We start from the raw sequence: 17,180 nt of genomic DNA on the forward strand, positions 1-17,180 counted from the left end.
TGAGTGTTTGTTGGTTGCCGTTCTGCCCCAGCCTTGTTGGCGTTTTTTGAGAGCGCACTCTTCCAAACGAGTTTCCATTCGGATGCATATCCGCGAGATACTCTTCCCGCGCCGCTCTTTGCTAATTGATTTTTGAGATTGCAACTGCAGATGCCTCCAGCCAAGCTCTTTCGACACTCCGCCATAAAATTCGTGCGATCCAAGGTATAAATATGCAAAAAATGCTCCTTTAGAGCATTGAGAATTCTATCGGTGCGCAATCGGCATATGATGAATTTGTGTAAGTATAAATAGGGTTTGAAAGAGGAATTTAGCTATTTAATCTATAAAGTAACGTGCAAGTCAATAATGAAGCCCACTGCTTTCCGCCTTAGAGATATGCTCAGGTATACATATAAGTTCAGATTGACCTTGTCTCGATGATGTTGATATTTATATATAAAAATTACGTAATTTTCTTTAAATGTAATTTCTTTTATGAGCCCTTAGTCAAAAGTTAATGTGCATAATTCTTTAAATTTAAATCCGCTTAACACCTCACTAAATTGAAAATCAAAGTAAGTAAAGTTGAGTGGAATTCAAACTTTTTTCTTTAAAGCACTAAGTGAGTACCGAAAAAAGTTTACGTAATGAGTAATATTTGAATATTTTCTGATCGCTGAACAATACCTTCCACTTCAATTTGGTCACCAATGGGAAACTACCGAAGTACCGAAGGCCCTTGCGCATCGAAGTCACTGCCTGCATCCAACTTTCGACCGTCTTTGGGTTCCTTTTTGGGAGTTGCGTGCACCGCCTGGGGGAAGTATCTTTTAATGGAGCACAATTATCTCCGCCGTACTGAATAAACGATCCTGAATAAGCGAACTAACGGCTGACGATGAAAGGGGACCTTTCAATGTGATAAATGCGAGTGCGACACACAAAATCGGTGCCTCTGAAGGTGGCATAAATATGCGGCGCAGACTGAAGTCCAGCTGAGTGGTTCGACCTATATCGTTGGCTAGACGCCCAGACCCGATTCGATGCTTCCCATATCTGGCGCTTCTTCTTCTCGCGCCACACGACGAAAAGAGAACGAAAGAGAGCGCGGCAAATTAACGATCAGAACATGCATGCGAAGACGTCAATGTACGGCAACAAAGTTGTTCCACTCGAGCTTCTCGCAGAGATTCGCAACAAACACAAGCGAAATTCAAGAGAGAATCGCACAGAGAGGAAGAGCATGTCTACGATATTTTATGCTCCCCATTAATGGGGGAAATGCACTTTACGCTCTCGCAGACCCGTTTCTCTCCCTAACTCTTTGTTGCCCAAGATGCTTTCGGTTGAGTTCTTCACATACCAACGTTGTTTCGAGCTTATGAGTTTAAAATCGTGGGTACGGGAAAATCATATACCCTATTATAGAGAACAAGGTAATATTTAAAACGAATAAGTTATTTAGTGTTTAATATACTTATACCATAAAATTTACTTAATTATTTTGGCGCTTTTTACTTTTCAAAATTAATACAAAAAATGTATTTCACATTTTTTTATAAATGTTTTTTCCGAAAAGTATATTTTTTAAAAACATTATATTTGGATGAATTGAAATCACTACAAAGCCTTTCAAAGAAGTATGCAACACAAATAAATGGTATTAAGTATCCGCAGTGAGGAATATACTAGATATAGAGCAAATTTTTAAAATACTTCTTGATACTTTTCATAAATTCGTAGTGTAAGAATTATTGTTAAACATACTGAACTTTGTTACATAAAGCATATATGAAAATGTAATATATAAAAATGTATTATTGTATAGAAACATATTTTAGTTTAATACATAGCCTTAAAAGATTGATTACGGACAAAGACATCAATTTGAAGTCCGTATCTGGTACAACACCAATTTGGGTTTTCCTCGTTGGGTTGCAGTGCATCCAGCAGTTGTGCAGACCGGATACTCTCACTCGTTTTATTTTCGCGATGCAGCAACCAGAGTGCAAATACAAATAGCAAGAGCGCTGCGTCGCCAGTTGGTGGGCCCGTCTCTGTGCCAGAAACACATGCTCAGTTTTAGGTCCGCCCGTCGCCTGAAAGTCCGTGTATCTGTACGCTGGCTTTTGGTCTGGTAGTCGGACTGGTACTGGTCCGAGTGTTAGTATCGTGCTCGAAGCTCTAGCTTTGTGGCCGCAACCAGTTTGCTGGCATCGATCGTCCTTTGCAGGTCGTGCATGTCGCGTTGGAGTCTCGCCCGGTCCGCGTTCCGTGCTCGAAATCGCAAATTCAAGCTGAAGTGAACAGAACTGGAGCGGATTCGGGTCGAAAAATCTGTGCGATAGTGGTTTTTGCTACGCAATGTCCGAAAATATCTCCAGAATGCGTTGACCCACAGAAAACCAGATCGAACCGCGAGTGCCATGCTAAATAAAGTCGTTTGCAACTACAGCTTTAACGGCTTAAGATAACAAATAAAAGAAATACATTTTTACCGGCTCCACACTCTCACTCTCGGTCCACGAAGCACTCCCGACCCGACCGCCTTGCCCCAGTCGATCGCGCTCCCCGTATCTCATCCAGTGCTTCGAGTGCTAATGATATTTTCTCTCACTTTGCTTGCATAACCAAGAGCAGAACACCCGGCGCGGAGGCAGATTGCAGATACAGATACAGATACTGCTAGTAGTTTAGTAGTGAGCACGGAGAAACCTTTGCAGATGCGTGCAATTGGCATTGTACCCGGTAAGTGAACAATGAGTTATGAGCGCTCTGCGGCCAAAAGTGCCACCACCAACACCACAACCACCACAACCATTTCGCTCCGTTTTGCCACCTTTTTGCCCGGCATCTGGGGGCGTTGCAAACTGCCTTGTAATTGCCTGACATAAATGCTCGTGTGTACAAGGCTTAATGGCGATAGCAGCAGGTACGCTCAGCGATTGCCATCTACAACTGGCGGTATGACTGCTGGATCGGGGGAACCAGGGGTTCCGAGCGCCCGGTTTAGGCTATTGTCTGACTTCCAAATTGAACAGGAAACGAGCAACAGGTCGTGTTTCACAGGCGCACTCTGAGACTCCCGCATAGCTCCATTAGATTCAATGATTGGGATAGCCTAGGCCATTGCTATTGCCGTTTGCGATCTAGGTTATCCTAGATCGGTGCTTATAAGGCAAATTGGACTGAAGGTCTGAATACTTATGAGCAAAATGCAAATATCAAATACGGAAACCGTTTTGGTTAAGACGTCGAGCACATGCTGCATATTCTTATTCAAATTAAAGTTCAAGGGAAGCCGGTTCTTGTCACTAGTTAAGCTTACCATTAATTATCAACAAGTGCTATAATTATGACAAAGCAATCAATGTAACTAACAAATTAAATTCAGAACTTTAAATGTTGCCAATGCTCTATTTATACAGCGGAAAAAGACAGTTTACATGTATTTATTTTTAAGGTGAAAATATTATATGTTATCTTAACTATAATAACATAGGTGTTTTTTTAATATTATATAGTTTTTATATAGTCATTGCTAGCCTTGCTGACCTTTAAATTTAAATGTTTAAAACACATTGTGGGCTTAGGGGGCTTTAGTATAAACTGCATTTAGCTTTTACTCACGAAATGGCTGGAAAGGGCTAGATCGACTAGACTAGTGCTCCTGAACAAGAATAAAAAGAGTCATGTAAGCGGTTGGATTCTTCGGCTAGCAAATTATCAGAACGTATAAGATCGTCAAATATTTATCTCTAAAACAAATCTAAACTTGGTTCATTTTCGCAACAATGTATATAAATATAAATATCCGATTCCGTTGAAGGTATTTTTCTTGGTGCACACTAGTAATGATCTTTACTCAATTTTATAAGCTGCACTCCGCTGGCAATTATCATATAAACGATTTAAGGCGCTTTTGCCATTTATAACGCCGAGCTTCGCTTGGCCCATTAATAACCTGAAGTGCATTCTTATCGTGATCTCTTCCGCTTGAGACAAATTAATTGAGCATACATGCGCAAGCTGCACATTTTTTATGCTCGCCCGTAATCAATTTAATCCGCTTCTCCTTTGGCAACTACGGAGCTGTTACCCTTGATACTTGTCATAATTTCTCCCAAACAGTTATCAAATTCTCAATTGAAAACTGATAGCCCCCAAGTTCTTTCTCTTAAAGTTTCTCTTCGGTGGAATTAGTCTCTCCAGGTCGCTCGGCACATACAAATTAGAGGCGACATGCAAGATAAGCAATCTTGTGCAGTTTTTAAACACAGAGGCAAAATAACAACTTTTTGCCGTGGCTAGCAGGAGGCGAGGGAAGAGGGGCGTCTATCTGGTGCTAGCACGAATGTGGGACCCGTTATCAGCACATCGTTCATGCTCAATTTACCCTCCATTTAAATACAGGGTATTAACTCCTTAGAATCCGAAATTAAGTCATTACGGCAAACGAAAATTGGGACAGACAAACACTAACACTTTATGTCACCTAGCTAATAGGTTGAAATCTACGTCTACGTCACATATATTTCTCCTTATCTTTCGCCTATTAGGTTCTAATCAATCGTCAAACATTTTGATTGCGAATCTTTATGCATAGGCAGGTTTCATAAGTCACCCCAAATGTCAAACTACGTGCAAATTAGATTAAACACGAATTAAACAAGCCAGCAGGTCTGAGTCTAAACACATGCAAGCAATATATCAAATACATACTTGTAAAAGAATCTTATATTTCTTTCCTTAATTTAAAGCAAACAGGTGCATATGTAATGTGTTCTTTTATTTCAATTCATCTACAAATACTATGTATTATACATATTGAGAAATATAACCCACATTCCTCCTATGTATACTTGATTATTTGAGTTGTATTACATAAATAAAAACAGATATTATACAATTTGTTTAAAAAGTCTTAAGAAAAATGATTTCTGGACGATACAGGACCATTTATCAACATTATCACTGCATATTTTTATAATTGCATATTTAACTAATACTCCAAGATCTCAGTTCAAACAGTTTTACTTTGAAAAAATGGTTCTCAGATTCCCGCTCTCCAGTTGCAGTTTTAAATATATATTTCCAACATAGTTAGATAAGGAATATGTACATATATAAGATTTCAACGCCATACCTCTGAAACAAGTATTTCCAATAGCCCATTTGAAGCCGTGTCATCGTGTGTAGTTGTTATCGACTGTACAAAAAGTTCGGAGCTCCTTTGTTAGGTAGTTGCAGAGGCCTCCAAAAGCCCATATCACCCGAGTGCCGTCCACAAATATCCACATCACTCACACGTCCTTTAGAACGAAGAAATAGCCAAAACAAATGCAATAAAATTCGCAGCACAAGCGGGCGAGCAGAAATGCAAAAAAGCAATTAAGAGGCGGAAGACGAAACTAAGACTAAGTCGAGCGCACTGCAACTCGAACCCGGACAAGTTGCGAGGCGACTGCAACCGGCAACACACACTCTCACACACACACACAAGTGCAGCGAAAGCGGCAACACCAACGAATCGACAACAACAACGCCAGCCAATGTGTGTGAGGCTGCCTATGTACTAGTCCGTCCGTATGTTTGCGCGAGTGTGTGTGTGTTTGCTGCATGTGCCAGTGCGATGTTGTGTTGGTATTGGTGTGCTGCAGCCCCCACTTTTCTCCAAATGCACGCAACGTCGACGCTGCATAGTGAGACCAAAACGTATGGTTTTAGATAGGGTTTTTGCGTTTTTGTTACTTTTATAATTGTTGGGTTTGGTTTCCAACGCTGCATTCTCGATTCTCAAGTAGTTATCTTTCAGTGTTTAACTTAAAAGATGATTTAGGTGCAGAATGATTTAGATTTTACGACTTTTGAAAACTGGCATTACACATTAAACGCAAATTCAAAAAATTGGTTGCTCCCTTTGGAATATGGATAACACATAATACTAGTGCTAACTTTCATGATGCTTTGAATAAGCCATTTTAGTTCAATGAATAAAATAAATACTATTGAAAGTCCAGCGTTACTCAGCGTCAAACATCAGCCCTGCGTCGAAAGATTATCAAGTGCTTTCGGCCCACTGTGGCTCAGTTTGGGTGCGCTGCTCTTGCTCTCTCGATGCGATTTTCGGTTCCGTTTCGTTGGCGGTGCCCGCTTCCACGTAAACACAGACAAACATCGCACACACCGACCAACTGGCGCACACACACTCGCACATTCGTGGGCCGGGCACTAATACTGACGCATTCGCTCGGCGCTTTTGAGTTCTTTGCATCCGCGTCTTGCGGCCCAATGTGAGTTGCCTTGTGCATGCCAAAGATTTCAGATCGGTCAGCAGCAGCAGAAGCAAAAAGCTCGGCTCGCGACTCGCGGAACGTTTTTGAAAAGTTATGCGGATTAACAGAGCAGATTTGGATTTCATAGGGCCCTATGAGTATTGATTTTTGCACGTTGCTATCGGTGCTGAACAGTTGTTTAATTTGACTACAATCGGATTCTTCAGTCGCGCGTTTTACCGGCGGCTTTTGCAAGTCAGTAGAGAATCGTGCAACACTTTTTGTGTGATTTTTTGTTTGTTGTGTGTCGACTATTAATTGATATTCTTAAACATACAGCTAAAAGTGACTGTATAATTGGAGTTGTGGAAGCAAGTGTTTTGTGTGAAAATCTACAAAAGCTAAACATACCATTTCTTATATTAAACCACCAATAGTAATCCGGAATATTCTTACCCATAACCTAAAAACCTTCTAAATATATAAAATCAACTTTAAATATATATTTATTTATAATATATAACATATTTTTAAATATCATCAAACGAATCTTTCAAAACACACGTTAAACAGGTAAACTTAATATTTAATATTAAAGTTACAACCTACGCTATTTTAAATGATCACATGATCTTGAAAACAAATATAAATGTATGAATTGTTAATAAAAATACATGCAATAATGCCAAATGTATAAATTTTTTAGTAGCTGTTTTATTTCTGAAAATAGTAAATATAAAAAAAATATTTTAAAGAAAAGTATTACAAAATATTATTTCCTTTTCTAATTGTAAGCAAATAAATTAAAAAAATAAAACTAATAAATTATATATTATAATATTAAATATTATTATATTATGATTAAATATTATAATATATAATATATTATTACAAACTCAATTAGAGAAGAAGATATCATATGGTTTATTCTTTAGACTTTAATGTTTCGCATTGTTGTTTCTGTATATTAAAAAGATACATGGTCTTTATCTATAACAAAATTTGAATTAAACAATTTTTAATTAGTAATCGGAATAATAAAATACGAAATAATCCTGCAGTTAAATATGTAACAAAAACTTCTCGTGATAAAGTGTTTTGAAAAGTATATAAGCAAACATTGGCTGTAAATTTACCATTACTTTTCAAAATTATATATGCTTTCCATATTAACTTTTGCTCATAGTTATAATATATAATCTTTTACGATTCATAATTAACCGTATTACGTAAATGTATCTGAGGAATTTTTCACACAATTCTCAAACGAAAATCAGTAGAAATTTACAAGACCAATATAAAAATGAAAAAATATCAAAACATTTTTCAAAAGTGTGGGCGTAGCAGCTTTGGGCGGTTTGAGGGCGTTAGAGTGGGCGTGGCAAAAAGTTTTTTGGCAAATCGATAGAAATTTACAAGACTAATACAAAAATGAAAAAATTTCAAAACATTTTTCAAAAGTGTGGGCGTGGCAGTTTTGGGCGGTTTGTGAGCGTTAGAGTGGGCGTGGCAACATGAATCGACAAACTTGCGCTGCTTCTATGTCTCTGGAGTCTGTATGCTTAATCTCAACTTTCTAGCTTTTGTAGTTCCTGAGATCTCGACGTTCATACGGACGGACAGACGGACAGACGGACAGACGGACAGACGGACAGACGGACGGACAGACGGACATGGCCAGATCGACTCGGCTATTGATCCTGATCAAAAATATATATACTTTATATGGTCGGAAACGCTTCCTTCTGCCTGTTACATACTTTTCAACGAATCTAGTATACCCTTTTACTCTACGAGTAACGGGTATAAATACGTTTGCAAAATTAATGCCTAGCCATTTCAAAGAGTCAAAAGTCGACCATAATTCCAGTACCTCCCATTAGCTATTTGCGCATCCGTTTGGACTGTTTGAGACATTGAGTATTACATGATACCGGGACAAATTCACTACTCTATCAATACAATGTATCTACGTGTTTGACTCCACCTTCGACTTGTTTTTGAAACCGAATACCAGTCTAAGCAATGTGCTTCTATGTAAAGGGGCGTGGTTAATCGAATCTAAATCATGTTTCATACTTTATTGCCTTATAACATGCGATATTCGATGGCCAATAAGAACGGAGTTTTAACATCTGGTTTTGTTTTTCTACTATTCTGACGTGAGGTCTATGGAAAAATATTGCAAGCATTTTCTAAATGTAAATGTTTTGCCACTGCTAGCCAAGCATGCAAAAAAGAAGGCCTAACTAAATTTCTTAATCGTTAATAAATACTTGTGCTTCTTGCCTAGAGTAGATACATAGATGCATTGGAATTGCATCAGCTGAATAAGAGTGGAGTGGATACTAACTAAAATTTGACGATTATCTTGTATAAAACAAAAATTTTAACCTTCTCTTTTCAGGTGCTCCTAAAATAAAAAGGCAATCTGCAAAAATTTAAAAGTGAGACCTTAAGTCTAAATATTTATCAATACTCTTCAGACTTACCTAATACTTAAACTTATCAAATTTTCATGCAAGATTAAATTGCAATACAACTACATAATCTTAGATAACATAAATCTCATTGAAATAAAATTAAATAATTTCAAGCCCCAGTGAACTAAACAGCAAAAGACAGTTAATACGCACAGAATGCTGCTAAAAATAGCTTAAAGCACGGTAAAATAAACTTAGACGCTCGAACATTTACATAGGATATCAGAAGCTGGAAACATGGTTTCGGAGGAGAACTGGAATAGCGACACGATGTCCGACTCGGACATGATCGACTCAAAGAACGACGTATGTGGCGGTGCCTCCAGTTCCAGTGGCAGCTCGATTTCGCCGAGGACGCCACCCAACTGCGCCCGCTGCCGCAATCATGGCCTGAAGATTACACTGAAGGGACACAAGAGGTACTGCAAGTTCCGCTACTGTACGTGCGAAAAGTGCCGGCTGACGGCGGACCGCCAGCGGGTGATGGCTCTGCAAACGGCCTTGAGGCGAGCCCAGGCGCAGGACGAGCAGCGGGCACTGCACATGCACGAGGTGCCGCCTGCCAATACGGCGGCCACAACTTTGCTGAGTCATCACCATCATGTCGCAGCTCCCGCCCATGTCCACGCCCACCATGTGCATGCCCATCACGCACACGGACACCACTCGCATCACGGTCATGTCCTGCACCACCAGCAGGCAGCGGCGGCCGCAGCAGCAGCTCCGTCGGCTCCAGCCTCCCATCTTGGTGGATCCACCACGGCCACCTCCAGCCTCCACGGTCACGCCCACGCGCACCACGTCCACATGGCAGCCGCTGCCGCCGCTTCGGTGGCTCAGCACCAGCACCAAAGCCACCCACACTCGCACCACCACCACCACCAGCAGAACCATCACCAGCATTCGCATCAACAACCGGCCACGCAGACCGCTTTGCGATCTCCGCCGCACAGCGACCACGGGGGCAATGTGGGCCCGGCCAGCAGCAGCTCTGGCGGTGGAGCACCCAGTTCCAGCAATGCGGCAGCTGCCACTTCGAGCAGCGGATCCAGCAGTGGAGGAGGAGGAGGAGGAGGAGGAGGCGCAGGGGGCAGTTCGGGAGGCGGAGCAGGAGGTGGTAGATCGTCGGGGACATCGGTGATCACTAGCGCCGATCATCACATGACCACGGTGCCTACGCCCGCCCAATCGCTGGAGGGGTCCTGCGACTCGTCATCTCCATCGCCGTCGTCCACTTCCGGTGCCGCCATTTTGCCGATCTCAGTTTCCGTCAATCGCAAGAACGGCGCCAACGTGCCCTTGGGTAAGTAAAACCCATTTGCATACATATGTCTGAGAATGCATTACTTAATACCGAAACTTACATGGGCTGGACTCAATATCCAATTGACTTCGTTATGAGCGAAAAAGCTCAACTCTACCCACCACGATCCCATAAAAAACTATATTTATAACTTCTGAGATCACACATTAGTAACATTAGTTATGAAGTGGTTTTTTAAGGCTAATGGTTTTACTCATTTTTTTAAAAAGCTAGATTAGAAATAAAAACCGGATAGAACGCTAACGTAACGTTACTTACAAAGAATCTTTAGAAAATTTAATATGAAAAACAAATAACATATTTTTAGATGATAAATAACAAAAAGAATACTTCTTTCAGTATTTGTTCAAATAAATTTAAGAACATACCGACTTAATTAGGGTAATGTCTTATGTTGTTCCTGTCATGTTAGGTTTCTTCTTTGGGAGCGCCTAAGCAAACACGATGTATCGTGTAGCTTCCTTAATCTGCGATCTCTGCAAGTATCTAGCAGTATTTATGGCTCATTTAGTAAAGTGCACACGGAAAATTGAAAATGGAAAGCGCAAAGAAAATTGCCCAGCCTTTTCATCCTGGCCCTGTCCACGAGGAGCAGTCCGCCAAGGAGTGGCCGTGCATCTCGCGCCACTAAATGATTGCCACCTAATTATAGGCCGCAAATGCCGCCGTTGGGAGTCCCGAGGACAGAACCATGACTCCACGCGGCGTCGCGGCACGTACCATAGGCATCTGGGGCAGAGACTCCGCCGACAGAAGGCCTAATCAAGTTGTAGTTGTTCTCGGGGTCCAGACTAGTAAATAACAAAGGCAGCCAGCGGGAATGACAATTGAATGGAATGGAGTCGACATAAAGTTACCTATTGCGCATATACTCGTACGTTCATATTTATAATTAGAATTATAATTTAGCTACAGCTTTCTGGAAACATTACATTCCCAAAAGGTAAGAAAATGTTAGGCCTACAGTGTGGGCCCCTAGAGTATATCTAAGCAAATTGGCACAGCTTACATGTCTAACTTTAAAAATAAATAAGTCACTTTAAAACTCTAAACAATGTTATAGTCCTAATAACAGAGAATCAGGAGACCAAAGCCCTGTAAAAACCAACAAGATGGCATTTTGCCTGGATGAACAGGCATTGTGGCGTCGGTGACGGCCCATGACAAAATCAATTAACATGGATTCACTGGCTGTCAACAGTTGACACCTGATGGCTTCAGTGCCGCCTTTTCTTTCCAAAGCGATTTGATCGCCCATCTTGAAACATTTAAGCCTTATTCATGCATGGGAAAAATACTCTTCTAATTGAAGAGTATAATCGGTTATTAGAGCAATGCAAAAAAGATATGCAAGTGTATAACATTTTAAAATACGACAAATTGAATTTAATTGATCTTTAAGCTGAGTGTTCAAGGAGTGATTAGCATATTTATGGATCTTTCACCATGCGAGTAGTACTTTTGTCCCTACACAAGTAATCAATCTATAGGCTTAATCTTGTAGACACGCAAAAACATATGAAGAAAAATGGCCCTTTATGAATAATTCGCTGTACTAAGTGAGCTATTATTACCCGATTCCTTGGGACTGGCATTTATGATCAGCGTTCCCAAGAACTTAGAGTGGCTATATCTTAGGGCCTCAGATATAAAGATATAAATGCTCATTAGCGGCTGGATTCCGACTCCGTCTGGGGGTGTGGAATCCGCCGAATCAGGTGCAATGAGGGCCATCCAACGCTCGGCTGACCACGTTTCCTAATTGCACCTCGGCACACAACGCGGCATACAAATGCAGCGCAATCTACGACTACGGACAATTACAAGACGGTCTGTCAAGCCGATCCAACACGACCATCCATCAAAGTGCTAAGCAGGCATGAAACTTTTTCACAGTTGCATTTTCCACTCGCCGATGTCTTCTTTATGCATATTATCATTATCGACGCGTAATAGCAGCCAGACATGGATCAGACATTACGGCGATCGTTTAGCAGAAGCGCAGACAATACAATCCGACGTCTGTCAACTGCAGGCAGTTCGTCACTCAATTGGATAGCGCCCCTCCTCCTCCAGTTCCTCTGGCTCCTCGAGCTTCTTCAGCTCCTAGAGACTCTCAGGTGTCTCTGGCAGCCAAGTAGCCACAGCCAGGTTGTGGCCCCGATGTCTGCATACATGTAAACCCAGAAATAATCTCGATCGCCGGCACGGAGCTAACTAACCCGTCTTCAAACAGGAACCGAGATCGGGTTTCTTGCTGGCCATGACAACTTTGTTGCACATTTTTCCAGTCTCCCAAAACAAGTCGGACGGCTCATTAGTTTGGCCTGCTGCCCACACTGGCGCTGCCCAACTCCGGAATTAGTCATGCCGTCTGCGAGGCACCTCCATACGCGAGGTTAAGCACTTGGCACTTTTCCTTGGGTTTCCTGCTCCTCCAGCAGTTGTACCTGCTCCAGGACTATCATTTTGTCATTAAACCTGATGGCCATCATACTCCACCGATAATGGCCAATATTGTAGAACAATATATTGCCCTGGTATCAGTTGGATACTGGGGCTTTCCTGTACTCAAGATAATTTCTAAAACATAAGGCTATGGTCAGTGTAATGCGATTAGTGCTTTTTAAACATCTGCTTGAAAACGTAATTGATTTGGAGCAGATCATCAGCCAGCAGTTTTAAGCTCGCAAATGGCTAAGTGAGGATTGGGCAGTACCTTTAATAGAAAGTACAACATTCTAGAATCCGTTTTCTAGTTCTATGTTGTGTTGCTGAAGTGTAATTGTCTAGTAATTTAACAACAAGCATAACCTAAACAAATTGTGCAGTTCTAGATTAATCATTAAGTTATATATACACCATTTAAACGGTCCCGCCAAATGAAAAAGATAATTTCATCAGATTAATTAATTGCCATTTGAATACTAATAGTACGTTAGGTTGATTTCATTTTGTTCAATTCTGTTCATTTTGCATATTGCGCTTAACCATGCAGTAATACACTTAATATGTATTCATTATACATAACTAAACGATATAAACATAAAATTCAAAACAATTTCGAACTCGATAAGACTCATGTATGTATGTGTAGCGTGCTCACAAAGTCAAGGTAACCGTGACCCGCAATCGATAAACTTCGACTTGAGTTAATTAATTTAATGGGTTGTGCTAATTTCGGGCTCTTAAGACAGGCAGCGCCTCCTGGCCAGGCCCAAAAGACCTGGTGCAAGACCAAAAGATCTCCCAGTTGTCTGTCTAGAACATTTAGTGCCGCCAATTCGACTGAAAAACCCCTGGCTGGAAACAAAAACTTTGCTGCGCTCGTAAAATGAAGTTGTAAAATGTATTTTTGGTATATTTTGCGAGCTCATACATTCTGGTCGATTTTGTTTTCGATTTCGTTTCAAATGGATCGTTTGCCGGTTTCCAGCTGGAGAGCGTAGTTTGCCTTTTATTATTTTTGTTATTTCCCATATTTGAGAAATGAGCTCGGGAGCAGCGCTTGGCAGCTTTGACAGGTCATTTGGGTGAATAATTTACGAGATTTCCAGTTAATATGTTGGCATTACTGTTAATACTTCGCCGGACTTTGTTCGCGATGCCCAAAGGTCCGCTCCAAGTCGGGATTATATCCGACCAAAATGAGGCTTAATTATATAGCCAGAATCTATCCAGGAGCAGGCCACAAAAAATACTTTTCCGCACGAACAATAAAAATATGGTTTTTTCTTTTCGCAATTAAAGCCGTTTTTACGAGCAGAAAATTAGTGTAGTCGCAGTTAGCGAACTGGCCTCTGAACAGTCTAGAATGGCTCTAAACACGATGCAGCTGCAGCGGATAAAGGCATAGGGCTAATAAGCTCAGGCATTCCTTGTTGGCGATATTTATAACCTGCCAAAGTCATTTGCATCGGAGTACAGGCATAATCATCTCCCATCCAGAAGGCACCAATTAGAGGGCTCTCAATGAAGCCCAACCCCCTTTTTTTGAGCCAGGTTCTAAGCCCCAAAGTATTCACTTAAGAAGCATCCTCGAAATGCGGGCCATTAAGCTTCGCACTCTTTTTTTTCTTGACAAGTCAAAAGCTTGTGAAGCCGTGAAAGCGGACCACCAAAAAAACTGAATTACCCTGTGTGAAGATTCAACGGCTTTTTAAGTAAGTAAAATGATGGGGCACAAGCATAATGCAACAAAAAAGATACCATACACGCCGAAAACACACGTTCTCTGTTTTAAGTTACCGTGTGGCATCAATTAAAATGTTTAAAACAAAGAAAAACCGTATTCAATTTATTACATTTTTATTCAGATTATGAATTACTGTTGGTCTCCCGTCTCTAGACTGTGTTGCCAAAACGTTCTCTCTGTGTAGCTATGAAAATTTCCCGCAGCTTGACCAAATAAGGCGGCGAGTTGCCTCGCTACAAACAGTTAAACAATTAGGAAATTGAGTTCATTATTTAAAGGGGGCATTAGCTGTAAGGAAGTCATTAAATGATCGATCGCATTAAATGTTAATAGGGGCTTACATAGTGTTGACAAAATCAACAGCTCCGGGAAGGATGCTTTATGCCGGCCCTGCTCTCCGATCAAAATAGGTGGGCAGTTAAAATAATTGTTCCTCCGGGCCAGATTCTTTGCCACTCAATTTATTAAATTTATAAAATATTTATGAAGCCGGCCGAGTTGCTGCAAATGGTGTAATTGCATGCGAAGTACTGCTTAACACAACAATGTTGGACCCCCCGAAAGATTGTGGCGCTGGCTCTTGGTTTCTCTGTTGCCACTTAGTAATCGGACTTCGTCTCGGGTTGCCTTCAGTTTCAGAACTGTTTACATTTCCACAGACACGCAATTTATGATCCGGCTTGGGGCAGGCATTGTTCGCTGCATCGGCATCGGCATCGCTGGTTGCAACAGGCAACCTGCAACTTCCCCGAGGCAGATTTATACGACTGCAAGTGCGCGAACTGAGTACGTTTGAAGCGAACTCGAATTTAGGAAATGGCAGAGCAAAGCACTTGCAGATTTATGGCAGGCATCTGCCCAAAGGTGCCAAGAACTTGCTTCATAAACCGAGTGTGTGATTGGTCTCGCCGCGGGCCAAATTGATTTATGGACCTCTGCGGATATGTGTTAGCAGTTATCAACTGCTAAATCGGAAGAGTTTGCTCCTACAAATGATGTTGGAATATTGGCCAATATTGGCCTCGTGGTATTGATATCCCAATCTTTGATATACATATAAGCTTGGTGCTCTAATTATAATAACAAATGGCCTAAGTGTACTTAAGTGTATTAAAACGGTAACAGATGTAGAAAAGTGCGTTTTCTGGCTTCTGTATACAATTCATGATCTATAAAAACTGGGGGTTTAATTATAAAAACTAACAGCTAGAAAATTTATATTTAAGTGCTTTAATCTGATTGCAAGTAGGAAAACTGTGCGTTTCACACGAAGAAAGTTTTAAAGACTTGGGCATAAAATTAGTATTTGGGCTCTGTGAGAATAGCATAGTGCACATAATTTGTTTTTAATTACGAATCTACTTACCAAGGAAGGAAATTACTATGTTTCGATATAAATAATTATAAGTTTATGCTAATAGAAACAGTTTCTAAAGGTAATTATAATTATCCAGCAATGCACAAATGAAATTAATTTACAATTTTGGAATTCGTCTAATGTATCAAACTGAACCCATAAAGTAATAGTGATTCGCCAAATGCTAGCCAACTTCGAGAAGTTCAACGCCCTCCATGTTTCCCTTTTCCTTCTTCAACACTTTCAAGCTTCGCATTCGGTTTCATATCCCAACAATTAAACTCGCAGCAACAAAACTGTCAGTAATAATATCCGCAACTTATGGGCCAACCGCCCTGTCCCATTAAGCCAGTTTTCCCTAGCGAATGCGTATCTGAACTGCAGAGCAAACAGTTACGTGCATAAATAGTTACATTGATCAGCTGATCGTAGGCCGCATGAGAAACAGGTTTTCCAGTGATCGAATTCAAAGTCGCTTCGCAAAGGGTATATCTTTGACTTTAAGCCGAAATGTCAACAGCAACAGAGTCCGAAATGAGTAAGGGATCAACTGCCTGCACAGCGAAAAAATATCTATTTATTCGCATTACTTAAATTTACAGTTAATTTTTATTTTCTTCAAAATTTGAAACAGATTAATAAATGGAACTGTTAATAAATTGATAGCAATCTATGCAAGCACGTAACTAAATTATTTAATACAAGTGCTAAATGCTAAATACAAACAAATTCGTACAGTGTACGTTTTTCACTATTTGCACTTTGTTATGCGGTCAAACCATTTGCACACTGGCAATTCCCTGCAAAGAGCAGGAAAAATCATCAAAATATGCAAATTACTAAATTAGATTTTGTATTTATATTGCATTTTATTCGGTGGCTCTGCAAAATATTTTTAAATACCGACACGGATTTTCGCCAAACAGAATTTCATAAATTCCAAATGCACTTCACTAACTAATCTTAATTAGAAGTCTCCAGCCAACTGATTGAGGACCTGCCCCTTCATTAGTATGCATTGTTCTCAGCCACTTTGCACATCAGGAAAAAGGTTTTGGCATGCCACTTAGTCATTCCTGAATGCCACCACCTCCAGTTTCGCCGATCCACTTCCTCCGCCGGATAATTGTGCCCCTGATGGTTGCCGGAGCGCGAATTCATAAATTACCAAATCAAATCTAAGGGCGGGACGAAACAATGTGATATGATCATAGGAGGCGCACACCTTTGTTTGCTCATGTTCCTGGTCATATTATCTCGGAGCGTCTCGGGATGCAAGTATCTGCATCTGCATCTGCATCTGCATCTGCATTTGCAGCGCCGCCTTAGGCTGGTCTAACCGGTATCGAGATCGGGATCAAATAGCTGGCCAAACATAAAGACTGATTGATGCTCTGACCTGGCTGAAGGCGTCCGGCTAAACGACTTTATTCCGTCCTGAACACTCTCTTTAATGTCCAGAATTCAATGATGGATAGGCCATGGCCAGGAGCACCGACAACTCCGAGCGTGTCGATGGCCATTAAGGTAAATATGTGAATTTGCATATTCGGCCACAGCCACC

The 17,180-nt window shown here is 40.9% G+C and overlaps 1 protein-coding gene across 3 annotated transcripts in view; it reads left to right on the forward strand.

The window, feature by feature from the left end:
• Nucleotides 1-2,033: 2,033 nt before the first annotated feature.
• Nucleotides 2,034-17,180, forward strand: part of LOC120453140 (protein doublesex) — a 42,423-nt gene continuing 27,276 nt past the window's right edge. Inside the window, exons 1-2 of one of the 3 annotated variants that reach the window (XM_039637690.2) lie at nucleotides 2,034-2,730; nucleotides 8,665-10,043. In XM_039637690.2, the coding sequence (XP_039493624.1) occupies nucleotides 8,978-10,043 (1,066 nt within the window). In that variant the 5' untranslated portion in view covers nucleotides 2,034-2,730; nucleotides 8,665-8,977. Of the gene's footprint in view, nucleotides 2,731-6,269; nucleotides 6,831-8,664; nucleotides 10,044-17,180 lie in introns of those variants that run through there. The other 2 variants (XM_039637693.2, XM_039637692.2) reach the window with 2 other exon arrangements.

The sequence above is a fragment of the Drosophila santomea genome, chromosome 3R (assembly GCF_016746245.2).
Source record: "Drosophila santomea strain STO CAGO 1482 chromosome 3R, Prin_Dsan_1.1, whole genome shotgun sequence".
Taxonomy (NCBI): domain Eukaryota; kingdom Metazoa; phylum Arthropoda; class Insecta; order Diptera; family Drosophilidae; genus Drosophila; species Drosophila santomea.